Below are 13,311 nucleotides of genomic sequence, written 5' to 3' on the forward strand. Positions count from 1 at the left end.
GAGAGGGAGAAGGGTATCGTTGCCATGACGACAAGGGGGCGGGCCAGCCCCGTACCTGCTCCCCACAACCCGCCAGCAACTCGGGGAAGCGCTGCAGCCTCTCCCGGACGCGACCCCAGACTCCTCGGCTAGACATGGCGGCGGCCAGCAACCGTCCGACCGCTACTGGGCGGCCGCAGACATCACCATGGCGGCGCCTTCCGCGGCGCAGCTCCCATTGGCCCAGCGGAGCTCCGCCGCCCGCTGATTGGCCCCCGCGGGGCCGAACTCGCAAAAGGTCTCCGGAGTGAACCGCAGCCCCATTATGCCTCGTCCTGATTGGGCCGCCGCTACGTCCGATGGCGTAGAACGTTTCTTGCCCTTACCTCTGGTGGTGGCATCCGGCTGTGACAGCTACTTCCCGCTCGCCGGAGGATTGGATTGGCTGGGCCCGCGCAGACTCGCCATCCGATTGGAGCGCGTCAAGTTCCGGAAGGCGAGGAGGTGAAGCTTCCACATGTTCGGGCTCGGAAATTGCCATGGCGGCGGTACCTCTGCGGGATCGGCTGAGCTTCTTGAGCCGGGTATAGAAGGGAGAACGCGCTGCTGAGTGGGAGTTTGGGGGCGGGGGTGCCGTGGGGAAGAGCGCCTGGGGTGCCTGTTGCTGGTGTGGTAGTTTGTCAGTGTTGCTCCATTTAAAATCTCTGGGTTTGGTAATACACCTTGCCGGAGAAAGGCTCGGCAGGGAACCCTTTTCCCCTCACACCATTAGTGAAAGGAGTTCCTTTTTCTTTTGGAAAAGGAAAAAGAGGGAGCACTCACTCATACACCACTTGCACACCGAACTGATGCGATCTTTGCGAAGAGCTTCACCAGATTATTCTATTGCAGTTACTGCTGGGGCTTAAGCACAATGGTTGAGAGTTATAGCGATGAAATCTTTATACAAAAGCATCTTCCTTTGAGGTAGAGAGCCAAAACTCCCAGGGCCAGATTACCAAATAGGCAGAGTAGGCACGGGCCTAGGGGCCCCATGACTACGGATCAAAATGATATTGGTTTGATCTTGAAAGAAAATTACAATCAAGCTTTCTTAGTTCAATGTCATCCTGGTAGAGCCAGGAGAGGGGCGAGATTTCAACTGCCTAGGGGCCTGCACAGGGTTTAATTCAGCACTGAAAAATACACATGTTCCAGGTTTGCAGTATATGTTTGCCTCATGTCTTTGCTTTGATAGTAAGACTAGATTTGATGGTTTTGAGAACTTCACAACTGCACCAGATGAAGTGATTAATGGGGGTGGAGATGTATAATAATGTAATTGTCATCATCCCCAAGAAGGATTAGTGCATGAGTTGGTCTTGTTCCATCCTCGTAACCGTGACTTGTGCTGGTTGTTTCTAAGCTGCTGAGTCGTCAGGGCCCCCATGCTGTAATATGGTCACACAGCTTGAAATTGGGGTGGGAGCTCTTGTAAATCCTGCAGTTCAGGTGTTATGGGAAAAAGAAAGCTTTATGGATGAATGTTTACCTCAGTAACAATACAAAGTCTGATTAAATTGACCAGTTGCTGCACCAGAAAATTGTATCTGGAGCAGATACATCATTAGTAGTATTAGTATTACTTTATATACCACTTATGCCAAAATGGCTTCTAAGCAGTTTACAACTATGAAATCAATTATAAAATCCATACATAATTGGTTGTATCCAACTACGTTCTATTCAGTCAACCAGTTGAAATTAATGAACCTTGTGTTCATTTACAGGGCTCTGAACAACTTATATCCAGGTTACCTTGCCTAAAGACACAAAATAGTGTCTTTGGCATCCTCAGTTCAGCACTATGAAATACTCTGCCAATAGAGATTAAGCAGACCTTTTCTTTACTACAATCTGTGACTGTTGTCAAGTGGAGCTGTGGGTTTGTGGGGGGGGGGAATACTACTTCTTAGCTGCAGCTTCATGGATCGAGTCAGGAGTAGCATGCAGGGACAAAAAATGCAGTTCTTGCCTTTTGAGAAGGCGCCGCGTTATTTGTCTCGGTGACTTTTCTTCTTGTGTGTTTCTTTCTCTCCCCCCCCCCCATCCTGTTCCAGCTACCCATTCTAATCAAAGGTACCTCAGATGATGAAGTCCCATGCCCGGGGTACCTGTTTGAAGAGATGGCCAGTATCCTTTGCTCTCTGAAAGAGTTGGCTCTTCAGTCTCAACTGGGGGTTCCTTTGGTTACTGTGATGCTTGCTTTTCCTAGGAAGAGCAGAGGCTAGTGATTAGAACAGAGGCCCAATCTATCTAATGACGTGGGAGCTAATTCAAGCAGAAGTTAGCTCAATACAAATTGCTTCTTTGCCTTTTGGGTGACACCTGTGATAGCTGATTATTCTGGTATGAAAAATAAGAAACGTAGAAAACAGCAGTGTTTACTAAGCTACTCGGATTCCTAGAACTGGGATGGTATGTATGGGGTAACCTATGGCAATTAGGCTCGTCAGACCTCCCTATTTGGTCCATGAGGCCATTTTGACCAAGCTACCTTTGATGTCATATACACTGTGTCATATATAGTGTGGGCCAAAGGGAATTTTCAGACATAGCTAGTCAGGTGATTGTTAGCACCTGCAAAGACCTGTGCACAGCACTTTGCAAGCCCCAACTATCATCTGATTGTCGGGGCTTGCAAAGTGATGTGCTCAACAATCAGCTGATCATCCATGGAGGCAAAAATGAGTGACCTGATGGCATGGAGATATTGGAGGATTGAGAAGTGGACAGCCCTGCCCACCTATCAAATGTGGACTGCAGAGAGTGGGGTAGATAAGGAGCCAGCCCCACTCCAGATACATGCACATGCTTTCCTATCCCTTCCCAATACTTCACCCACACTTTAAACCCAAAGTATATCTCCAGCAAGTTTAATTGTTTCAGATCTGCATATAAACTTTTTTTAAAAAGAAAATTCCACTGTTGCTATATGCCAAAAACAAATAGCATTTATTACTCTGCTGAAGGAGAGTACAAGTCATATCATAGTGTGGCATAAACAGCAGCTGAAACATGGCACCTTGGGCAGGGCCTGGCACGACCTTCCAGGTGATCCTTCACCATCAGTCCCTTTACTTTCCTGGCTCCTTAACATCACAAACTTCCAGAGATCTCACATGACTCAGCAGGAAGCAGTCACTGTCTCCTTGAGTACCTCCTCAATCGCCTTCAGAGCAACTCGTGTAACGTCAAGTTGAAGGTAATTGAAAGAGGGTAGAGGAAAGGGGTGAACAGAGATGCCCTTAGATCTTGAGACAACTCCCCTTTGCTTTGTGGATTTCCAGCCCAGTACTCCTAATCCCAGCTAAGCCTCCCCTCTGCATCCTCAGGTGCTCAAGATCCTGCTCCACATGTGCAGCCATGGCTCCTCATATTTCCTTCTGCAGCTGAAGCAGAATGCTTCCTTCATCCAGGAGGCCACAGGTAAGCAAGACACAGGGTTGGCTATATTGATAAACAAGGAAGAGTATCTTCCTAATATTCATATTAACACTTTAAGGGCCAAACGTAATCTATATTAGCTCCATATCTGTGCTCTTAAGTGCAGGGTTTATTCTGAAATCCAATGGCCAGAGTATGGGGCCTGACCTAGGATATCACAACTGATGATTTCTCCCCACATTCCACTGAATATAGAGTTCTTATTTACTATTGCATTTTACTGTTTAGGGAAGCTTTTAATGTTTGATGGATTACTGTATTTTAATATTTTGTTGGGAGCCGCCCAGAGCGGCTGGGGAAGCCCAGCCAGATGGGCGGGGTATAAATTATTATTATTATTATTATTATTATTATTATTATTATTATTACTGATAACTAAAGCAAATGATGAAATGGACCTATGCAACACTTTCCACTTTTCAACAAATACCGAAATAAAAGTGCCCATAAAAATGCAGAAAGAAAGTGCCCTAGAAATTCATGTTATGCAAGAAAACTCATTGAGAGGTAACTGGTCCTCCAACAGCTCCCTTCTCAAGGAGTTTTCTTGCATTACTGGAATTTCTGGGGCATTTTCCTTCTGCATTTTATGGGCATGCACCGCAATTGTACTGCAATACCTGTCCTTCATATATTTTGTTTTGCCACGTAATATAATGCAAGATACTGTGGATAAACATGTCTTTTTTCTGTTTGGCCCAGTCCTCAATGCTGGGAATATTAGCAACGTAAAGTACTGCATAGGCGGTTTTAGTTGCTGAGAGACAGTGAAATTAATCAACGCAACGGTTGGTCTTGGGACTGTGCAAGGGAGTGGGCCCCAGGAAACCTGACTTGTTTAGGGCACCCAGGGATGAGCCCCTCTTTCACACCTGCTCCTCTGCCTTGCAGTGTTTGCAGGGCCTCCTGATCCTCTCCACGGCAACAGCTTGTATCAGAAGGTGCGGGTGACTGCACAGGTGAGTAAAAAGTCCTGGTCACAAGAGATCAGGGTAGGCTCTTAAAGTCCTTTCACATGGTAGGCTTTCGGCCTGGCTTCTTCACCTGGTTGCCGCTAGCGTACTTCTTTCCTTTGCAGGACCTGGCAAGCGCTTTGTTTTCAGATGTGTTGCTACCCCAGCCTGCTGCTATTCCACCTAAAGAGCTGCCTTCAGCAGGTAAACCGCTTATCCCCAGGGGAACAGAAATCTATTCAGCATCCAGACTTCTCCTGAAAAGTCTTGGATCCTTTTGCACTTTTTATTTTTATATATCTATATCTATATCTATATCTATATCTATATCTATATCTATATCTATCTAATCTCTATCTCTATCTCTATCTCTATCTCTATCTCATCTATATCTATATCTATATCTATATCTATCTATCTATATATGTGTGTGTGTGTGTATATATATATATATATATAACATATCATTTTCAACAATAATTAAACATACTTTTATATCTTATACAATTTTTTTACTTCCATCAATCACATCTGAAAATTTTCCAATCTATTCACTTAATTTACATTTCTTACTTTCACTATTACATTTAAATCTCATAACTAATATCTCTATTCTTTTTCTACTTTGCAATATTTTATAGATTTCTCCTTACAAAACTTCTTGTAGTCCTACTAGCGTAATTTGTTGATTACATTTGCTCTTCAAATAGTTCGTATATTTCTTCCAATCTTCTCTAAATCTCTGGTCCTGCCCTGCAGGTTTCGAATCCTTTTGCACTTTTTCAAAACAACAGTTCACTTCCATATTCAACAGAGCGTTTCACTTTTTGTCCTGTCTGTACAGGCTTTTCAGTGGGGATTCAGCCAGCACTGCTTCTTCCTGTTTTGCCCCCATACTAGCTTGTATTGACAGAGGGAGCGTGGCAGATTGTTGGCCTCAAAAAGGACACTCTGTCCAGCTCTTCCTGCCCAGGAGGACAAGAACAACCTGCACTGTCTCTCTCAAGCATTCCAGGAGAACAGAGTGAACCACAGATCTCGTTTTATGGCCAAGTGAGAATGCTGAAGCAGGGGGAGATGCAAAAGGGGCCTTGGAACCTTCCCCTGTTCATACTGTTTGACCTGAAACCATTTTTTTTTAAAGTCCAGAAGGCTCAGCTAGTGCTTGCCTGTGAGCAAGATTTTAAGGGGGGGGGGGAATATCACTGATGCTTTTATGAGGTGGTTGAGATAAAAACTTCAGTATGGAATCTGGTTTTCATGTGCAACTATTTAAAAAGGGACCTTGTAAGCTATGATTGTCTGTCATAAGGGCACACCACACCCAACCCTTGCATGTTCTGTTGGTGCGAAAGGAAAGCCGTACTCAAAACAACTTAAGACTTCCCAAGTCAATAGGCTGTTCATGCTGACTTCCCATCTCACCTTGACGTGATATCATATGCATGCTGGTAGGAAATAAGCATTCCACCACCATACTGGTCTTGCTTTTCATTTATGCCCGTTTTATTGCCTCTCTTCCCAGGAATGGGCTCCAGGCCCAGCCCCCATGGCTCACTCCAAGGCTTTGGTTTTGAAAGAAGTGGCTCCGGTAAGCATTGGGTTTGGAAGTCTTGAGTGTTACTACTACTGTCCTTGAGGAGCACCCCCAGTTCTTGGGACAAGGTCACCATGCTGCCTGCATGCTGGATCTCAGCCCCTGCTCCAATGCTACGTGATACCTACCAATAGCTTTCTTCTTGGTTTCTAAGCCACTTTGAGAATTTGCACTGTAAAGAAGGCCAACATGGTTCAGGCAAGGGCAATTGAGGCCCTGAAATGAAGGTACTGAAGGGAAGGACCCAAGTCTTTTCCTGCATGAAGCTTTCATCTACTGGATGGAAACAGCCAGTGGTGCCATCTTAGGGCAGCATTGTTCTCCTGCTCTAGAAAGAGGAACATCAGCAACCAAACACACCCTAGTATCTTGAAGATCCAAGGCTGGTATAAGTGGAGGAAGACTCTTTCAGTAGTCTTGGACTCGTCTTCCATTCTTGGGCTCTCTTTCCAGAATTAATGGCTATGGTTTGATGTCCTTTGGAAGGCTTCTTCCTGTGCCCTGGGGTTTTCTCAGTGTCTATAGTGTATAGACCCAGGGTGGCCAAAAACTTTCAGATGTTGCTTGACTGCAGCCCCCATCATTTCTGACCACTGGCTATGTTGGCCGGGGCCAATGAGAGCTGGGGGTCCAACAACATCTGGAGGGCACCATGTTGGCTGCTTGTGGTATAGGCTGACAAACCACTATGCCCTGACCTGCTAAGCAGCCTGCCTGCCTTTGTTACTGTTGCAGCATCCACTGGCAAAGTTCTGCTGGCCACCATCCAAAAGGCAGCGGAGGTGGTTGCCAATGCCATGCTCCCTGATCAGGAGCTCCCTTGTCCCCATGGTAGGGAGCTGAAGGATGATGCCTATGAGCCAGTGACAGCACCTTTTCCAGGCAAAAGCTCCATCTTGCCTACAAAGCCACCTTCTGTCATTGTCCAGAAGAAGCGAGGTAAGTGCCTCTGAATGACAGCTGCTGGGAATCGCAGGTGGGTAGAGTGCTGCTGTTTGTGCTCAGGTCTTGCTTTTGGACTTCCTGTGAGCATCCTGTTGGCCACTGTGAAAACAGGAAGTTGGGCTAGAAGGGCCACTGGTCCATTCAGCAGGCTTTTCTTGTGCTCTTAAAAAGCACGGTATATCCTGTTTTCAAAACTTGTATAGAAACTTTATAGAAAGAGGAGCAAATGTTAGGCACTTAGAGCTTCCCTGCATTAGTGAGATGGAATAAAAGAAGCCACTTCTAGGGTACAACTGTCTAGTAGCTGGCGCACAGTAATAATTCAAGCAAAATCCTTTTTCATGTTGCTCGTACTGGTACTGTTAATAACAAATTATTATCCCAGATCTTGTTGTGGGGATAGGAGGGAATCTCAGGTTGTGGATTGTAGTTTTTTGGCGTTGAGATACGGTGGGAGTGGTGTGCAGAGGCCTTCCCTGAACTTAGTTTCTGAGATGCAATGGGCTTCAGTTCTTCCTCCATGGCTGCTCCTCTGAAATTCTTTTGCAGCGACCCATCAGCCAGGGCAAGCAGGAGGTGGCTGGGAGGAGTTGGACAGTGGGCAAAGCTCCCAGAATTCCTTGCAGGAGAACAGTGAGCTGAGTAGGACATCGGATTCCTACAGTAAGTCGGGCAGCGACAACCACTCCGGTGCTCTGGAGCCAGGGAGCATTGCTGAAAGGTGAGTGAGCTGGGCAGGGCAAGGGGCTGGGAACGGGCCTGGGCCAACTGCTTGCACCTTCAAGATGCACCCGTAATGTGAGAATCTCTTGTGGGGCATGGGGGAGAAAGAACAGGCTTGTCAGCTTCCTTCTCCCCACCATTCACAGGACAGATGCTGAGAACCTTGGGGACTGCCTGCAGGAAGTGAGCCTTGTCAGCAAACTCACCAGAGGCTCCAAGGTGTTCCTGACACGCGAGGAGACCCAGCATTTTATCAAGGAGTATGAACACCCTTTCTAACCAAGCCGTCTCTTGACCCTTCTCCTCCTCGCTTCCACCTCTTCTGCATTACTGTAGAAGTACCCAAACACATTGGGTAGCATTCTCAGCAGAAGCCCTGTGCAAGGACTTTTGCTGGAGCAACAAGATTCTTTCCTGCCCCCATGCCCCTCTGAAATTGGATTTGGGGGCGGGAGGTAGCAGGAGAAACCAGTGCACAGGTGAAGGGGGTGGGAAGGACTGTTCCACCTGGCAACCTCAATGCTTTGTGCGGATGGAACAATAGAAAGAATGTGATGTTGAATTCCACCCATAGCCCAGCCCCAGTCCTTGCATGGCTATGCATCCATTTTGTATCTGGGCCCAAGCACTTGTGCACTCGAGACAAAAAATCCAAATGGTGCCTGTTGCAACATTCATTAGCAATAGGAACAGCTGGCAGCTTGCCACTCCTTAATGTTTTTCTTACTCCCCCCCCCCGCCTCATTTGTGAAGAACTGTCCATTAGCCATGTAAAAAAGGTGCTTTGACGCTCCTTGCTCCTCTTGGATTAGGAGAGCAAGGAAGGTCTAGGAGAGACCAGGCCACTCTTTTTTTTCCCCTTGCCTTGCAAAACTTCTCCCTGCTCTTCTCCTTTTTTTTTTTTTTTTGGTTTGGCTGTTGGGCTCAGCACTGTCCCTCTCCATAGGTGTGGGCTGCTGAACTGCGAGGTGGTCTTGGCTATCCTCAACCGAACCCTGAAGGACCCCAGTGAGTGTGTTTGCATGGTGAGTCTCCTGGAAAAGCAATTGTGGAGGGAAAAACAGTCTGGATTACTTCCAACTCAGAGCTGAAATAGCTGTTGGGAAATGGAACTCTTTGGCCACATGCGGGGGGGGGGGGGCTGGCTGCAATCTCATTGAGGGTTGGAGCCTAGGACTAATATATTTTTTCTTGCCACATAAGGGTGGGCTGTGGAGCAAGAGCAGCTTCTGTTTGTTTCTCTCCAGTGAAGCAGCATATTATGAGAGGCCCGAATGAGTGCTGATGTTCAAGCTGGACCCAGTGTGCAAGCCCAGGGTCTTCTTAACCTTGCTGCTTTCCTTTCCCCCCACAGAGAGCCATGTGTGCCATCTATTCCCTCATGTGCTCCGACTTGCTCTCCCATGATCAGATATTGGCCATTACTCAGCAGCACTTGCAAGAGCTCAGTCAAGAGAGCCCTGGGCCTGTAGCCAACAAAGCAACAAAGGTAACTCCTGCTTATGTTTCCACCTTTTGTGTATTGAAATCCTCAAGGGGCGCCCCATCAGTCCCACCCTGGCGAGGGATAACTGTAGGCCAATGGTTTTCTACCAGTGTGCCGTGACACCCTGGGGTGTCTTGAATGATAGTCCTTGGTACCACGGGCAACAATGGCCTCTGTCCCTCTCGCCTCTGATGCCCTCTTGTGTCTCTGCCTCCCAAAGGCTTGCACACCTGTTTGTTGCAGCAGCCCTGGCTACAACCTCCCCAGGCTCTTCGTTGTTTTGCTGGGCTTGTTCCTTCTGCACACAGGGCATGATTGTGTGGGTGGACATAAAGTGGCTGGTTCTGTATGTAGCTTTTTTACTGCTCCATTTCACTTGTTTCAGTAGACCAAGACTGGAATATCTCCCTTCGTACTGCCTCTGGTGCACTCTGGGAGACTTTTGCCTGCTTTTTGGCAGTGCACGTAACCTAATTTAGGTTCTACAGCTTGTGCATTGTGGCTTTAATGGAGATGATACAATCATCTGCCTAGAGAAATCTGACCTAGCCACAGTTGTCCATGCCTTGGTTACATCCCTATTAGATACTGTGCTGTGCTGTATGCGGGGCTGCCCTTTAGGGTAGTTTGGAAACTACAACTACTGCAGAGCATGGCTGCTAGAACATCTGAGGCAGTTGGGTGCTGGATCACAGAATCAAAGAATTGTAGAGTTGCAAGGGACCCTGAGTTGTAGTCCAACTCCCTGCAAGGCAGGAATATGCAGCTGTCCCATATGGGGAATGAACCTTCAACCTTGACATGTTGCTGCTTATCTTCTTCCATTGGTTACATATCTATTCATTTCAGGTGCTAACATTTGGTGCTGGTTTTGCCCTTTAAAAAGTAGCCCTAAATAGTTTGAGACAATGCTAGCTGAAAGTTTACCTACAGCTGCATGAGCTTGCCTAAGCATTGAGATCAGTGTCTGAGACTCTGCTGTCGAGAGCTGTTAGGCTGGTGGGTCCGGGAGGTTAGACTTCCTCTGTGGTAGCCCCATACTTTTAGAACATATGATGTAATTACTGCTGATCTCGCTCTTTTTTTTAAGAAAACACTCTAAAACACATTTCTTCAGGGCTGAATTGGCACTGTACTTGAAAAAAATATTTCACTGGGTTTCTTTTGGGTTTGGGTTTTCCCCCCACATGCTTTGGATCCTTATGAGGTGCCTGGGGAGGTCTGTGTGCCCTGAAAGGAGACTTAAAATATTTTAGATAAATAAATGTCCTTGCTATAGTAGTTCTTCAAGATTGCCTGAGAAAAAGGCATCGAAGAGTCAGTGGGAGAACCCAGTAGTTTCTGCCCAAAGTTGATAGCGTTGTTGAAACTAAGACCTGATCTCTGCCTGGAGGGAAGCACTAGGCCCCTCACAGTAATCCAGTGGTGGTGAACCTCAGGCCCAGGTTCCAGACACAGCCCTCCAAGCCTCTGTACCCAAACCTCTGTACCCAAACCCAGCCGGACCCTTCACGAGCCCTGCTCCATGGTCTCCTGGAATGCTGTTGCCTGGCTGAATTGTGCCCTTGAACTGGGATGATAACCTTTTGCTTGCTTGGATGGAGGAAGGTAGATGTGGTGGCTGGTGTGTCACAACCTCTGAGTACTTTCATTGTACAAAGGCGAGAATTGCATCAATTGCTCCACCAACCTTTTGCCTCTGGCCATCCCCACCATTGGTTTGTGGCCCCTGGAAGGCTGCCCTGCCCATGTGGCAATGCAGCCCTTGGCCTGGAAAAGGTCCCCCATGCCCTGCATTAGTCACTCTGAGCTTTGCAAGGAAGAGCAAGATATACAAACAGAAACTCAAGAAAGCAGACCCTTGAGCACAGTAAAAGTGAATGCAGCAAGGAGGGGTGGAAGTGTTTTCACTAGCCTAGGATGGAGTTGCTGTTGGTCCTCTGCCTGTTGTTAGGCTCTCTTGCTCTCTCTTTTTCTTGTGGTGGGTAGATTCCTCCTTTCCCTGCTTCTGCTACTATTCTTCTCATACTTGGCACACTCCCTCTTTCTCTTCTGCCCCACTTTCAACAGATCTTGCGTCAATTTGAAGCACTCAGCAGGAGCCATCCCACTTCCAAGATCTCTTCTCCGGTTCCCGGCCACTGTGCCCCTGCCAGGACCACATCCAAGCATCCTGATGACTTACTGGCGGATACAATGCCATTTGCAGAAGAGGCTATCCTCAAACCCCTGAGTCTCGCGCCACAGCCCTCCCAAGCACCTGAAGTCCTCACCAGGGCTGTGCATCCATCAGAAGGGCAGATGCTGGAAGCTGGGTCCTCTGGCCAACTTGGAATTAGCCAACCACCTGAGCTTGGCCAGCAAGGGCCAGAATGCAGACTCCCAAACCCTGAATCCCAAGAGGACAGGCCTCCAAGAGGTGATCCAGATGGCACAGTTTCCTTGTTTGCCGGCATGGAGCTGGTCGCACCCTCAGGCATGGTATTAGCAGATGCTCTGGAGCAGGAATGTATACCTCTAGCTTCCTGGACAGGACCTTGCACTGGGAGCACCAGAGCCACTGAGGATAACCAGGGACCGTCTGCTTTCTCCTTCCTCAATGCATAGCAGTTCCCTTTGGGCTATGGGACAACTTGAGATAGCACCAAATGGATGCGTTTTTCTAGCTCTCTCTGAACTGTTACACACCTGCCTATATAGCCAGAGGATGCTTTTCTCTTATGTTGCTGTTCTTCATTCCCGAAAGAGGGGAAGAGGCAACATCCCTCGCTACACCTCTTATTTCTGCTGGGTCATTGCAAGCATGAAGGAAGACATGAATGTTCAACACTGCCTTTTTAATTTTATTGTTTTCCGTGTTTCTTATTGAACAACAAAAGCACAATCCAACATCCACAATATAGTCTGTTTTCATATACCTGATGGCTGCAGAAGTGACAGAAATACCCCCTTTACTCTTCCCTTTTCAATTTAAAATCCATTTCCACTTTTATGTTGTTGTTTTCCTACTTCCTCTGCTTGTTACCTTGGTATTCTGACCATAAGAAATGAGGCAGCCTTAAAGAACACTGGCAAACACTAAGGTGCTTCTGATTCTGTCGTGCCAATAATTGAAGGAGAGCTAATGGTGAGGTCATTTTCATAGTCAACAACTCCTGCTATCCTTAAACCTCAGTCCAGGCTTACTCTACAGCAGTCTCCAGTCCTACTGTGGACTGGGGGCTTTCTGTACTGCCTGGTTCTGCTGACGCTTGAAATTGAGCTAACCCTTATAGCAAAATCTACTCTTTCTCCCCACTCTTTCTTATGGGTCCAGGCAGGCAGATTGTAGCAGAGTTGCTGTCAAGCTCTGTACGTGAGTGGGGCTTTGAACATACAAACCACCAGGATATTAGAAGTGGTACAGCTGCCATTGCTTACCAGCACACTCCATTCATTAAATCTTGTAGCACAGAGCCTCCTGCAATGCTTCAATCAGAACAGAGAAACTTTCTGTTGGGATTATTTATTAATAAACAAATAGAAAACAACATAATGCCCCAATGTAAATCAATGGAGGTGTCTATTCCTAGAGTGCTGTATTCAGTTCCTCTCTGCACCCTTTTACCTGCTTCACGGGTACTTGGTCCAGGAAATACTATACACTACATCAGGCACTTCACCACAGCTGTGCCGTAACCAGATCTGCTTCCAAGTGGTGACGGTTCTGTGGTTAGGCCATGGGAGGGGAGTATACTCCGCACTTTCATATATGCCAGAACTGGTCCCTGGTACAAATTAAGCCCTGCCTTTGGATTTCCTACCACCAGTATTAATAGTAAGCAATACTGTTGAGATGAATTCATACAACAGGCGCATGCAGCTATTAGTAGATATGTTTCTTAAGTCTTCATCTACACTCAGAATGACTTTGGTGTTATTTTTAAGGAGCCCTGGGCAAACTATTTACAGACACTTAAAAATTGAATGGGGGGGGGGAGATATGATAATATGGTTTTAGGTGTTTTCTCCACAGTTAAATAGAACCTCCCCATCTTCTTTCGTATGCACTCCCATCTGCTACAGAGCATTGGGGGAATCACAGGACAGGTTTGGATAGCATGGGGTCAGGGAGAGGGAGGTGCAGTTGTATAGTGCAAGCA

At 47.0% G+C, this 13,311-nt stretch overlaps 1 protein-coding gene across 2 annotated transcripts; it reads left to right on the plus strand.

Annotated features, from left to right (window-relative positions):
- The first annotated feature begins 381 nt into the window (after nucleotides 1-381).
- TEPSIN (TEPSIN adaptor related protein complex 4 accessory protein) lies at nucleotides 382-12,161 on the plus strand. 2 transcript variants are annotated; one of them, XM_080994644.1, is made up of 13 exons: nucleotides 382-563; nucleotides 2,079-2,151; nucleotides 3,132-3,223; nucleotides 3,354-3,447; nucleotides 4,357-4,424; nucleotides 4,544-4,622; nucleotides 5,944-6,009; nucleotides 6,751-6,954; nucleotides 7,510-7,681; nucleotides 7,830-7,943; nucleotides 8,630-8,708; nucleotides 9,038-9,172; nucleotides 11,240-12,161. In XM_080994644.1, the coding sequence occupies exons 1-13, from the start codon at nucleotides 519-521 to the stop codon at nucleotides 11,774-11,776; spliced, it is 1,758 nt and encodes a 585-aa protein (XP_080850770.1). In that variant the 5' UTR covers nucleotides 382-518; the 3' UTR covers nucleotides 11,777-12,161. The 2 variants fall into 2 exon arrangements, with proteins under 2 accessions (XP_080850770.1, XP_080850769.1); XM_080994643.1 differs by lacking the exon at nucleotides 382-563 and adding an exon at nucleotides 649-945 and having other exon boundaries at nucleotides 3,134-3,223.
- The last annotated feature ends 1,150 nt before the right edge of the window (nucleotides 12,162-13,311 follow it).

This window comes from Podarcis pityusensis (assembly GCF_964106645.2).
Source record: "Podarcis pityusensis genome assembly, chromosome: 2".
NCBI lineage: Eukaryota > Metazoa > Chordata > Lepidosauria > Squamata > Lacertidae > Podarcis > Podarcis pityusensis.

What these genes read in the sequence shown, in the direction of transcription:
- TEPSIN (XM_080994644.1), top strand. Translation starts at nt 519, where the DNA reads ATGGCGGCGGTACCTCTGCGGGATCGGCTGAGCTTCTTGAGCCGG. An exon ending in GGCTGAGCTTCTTGAGCCGG is followed by an intron (nt 564 to 2,078) that starts GTATAGAAGGGA and finishes ATCCTGTTCCAG; the next exon opens with CTACCCATTCTAATCAAAGG. An exon ending in AGGTGCGGGTGACTGCACAG is followed by an intron (nt 4,425 to 4,543) that starts GTGAGTAAAAAG and finishes TTTCCTTTGCAG; the next exon opens with GACCTGGCAAGCGCTTTGTT.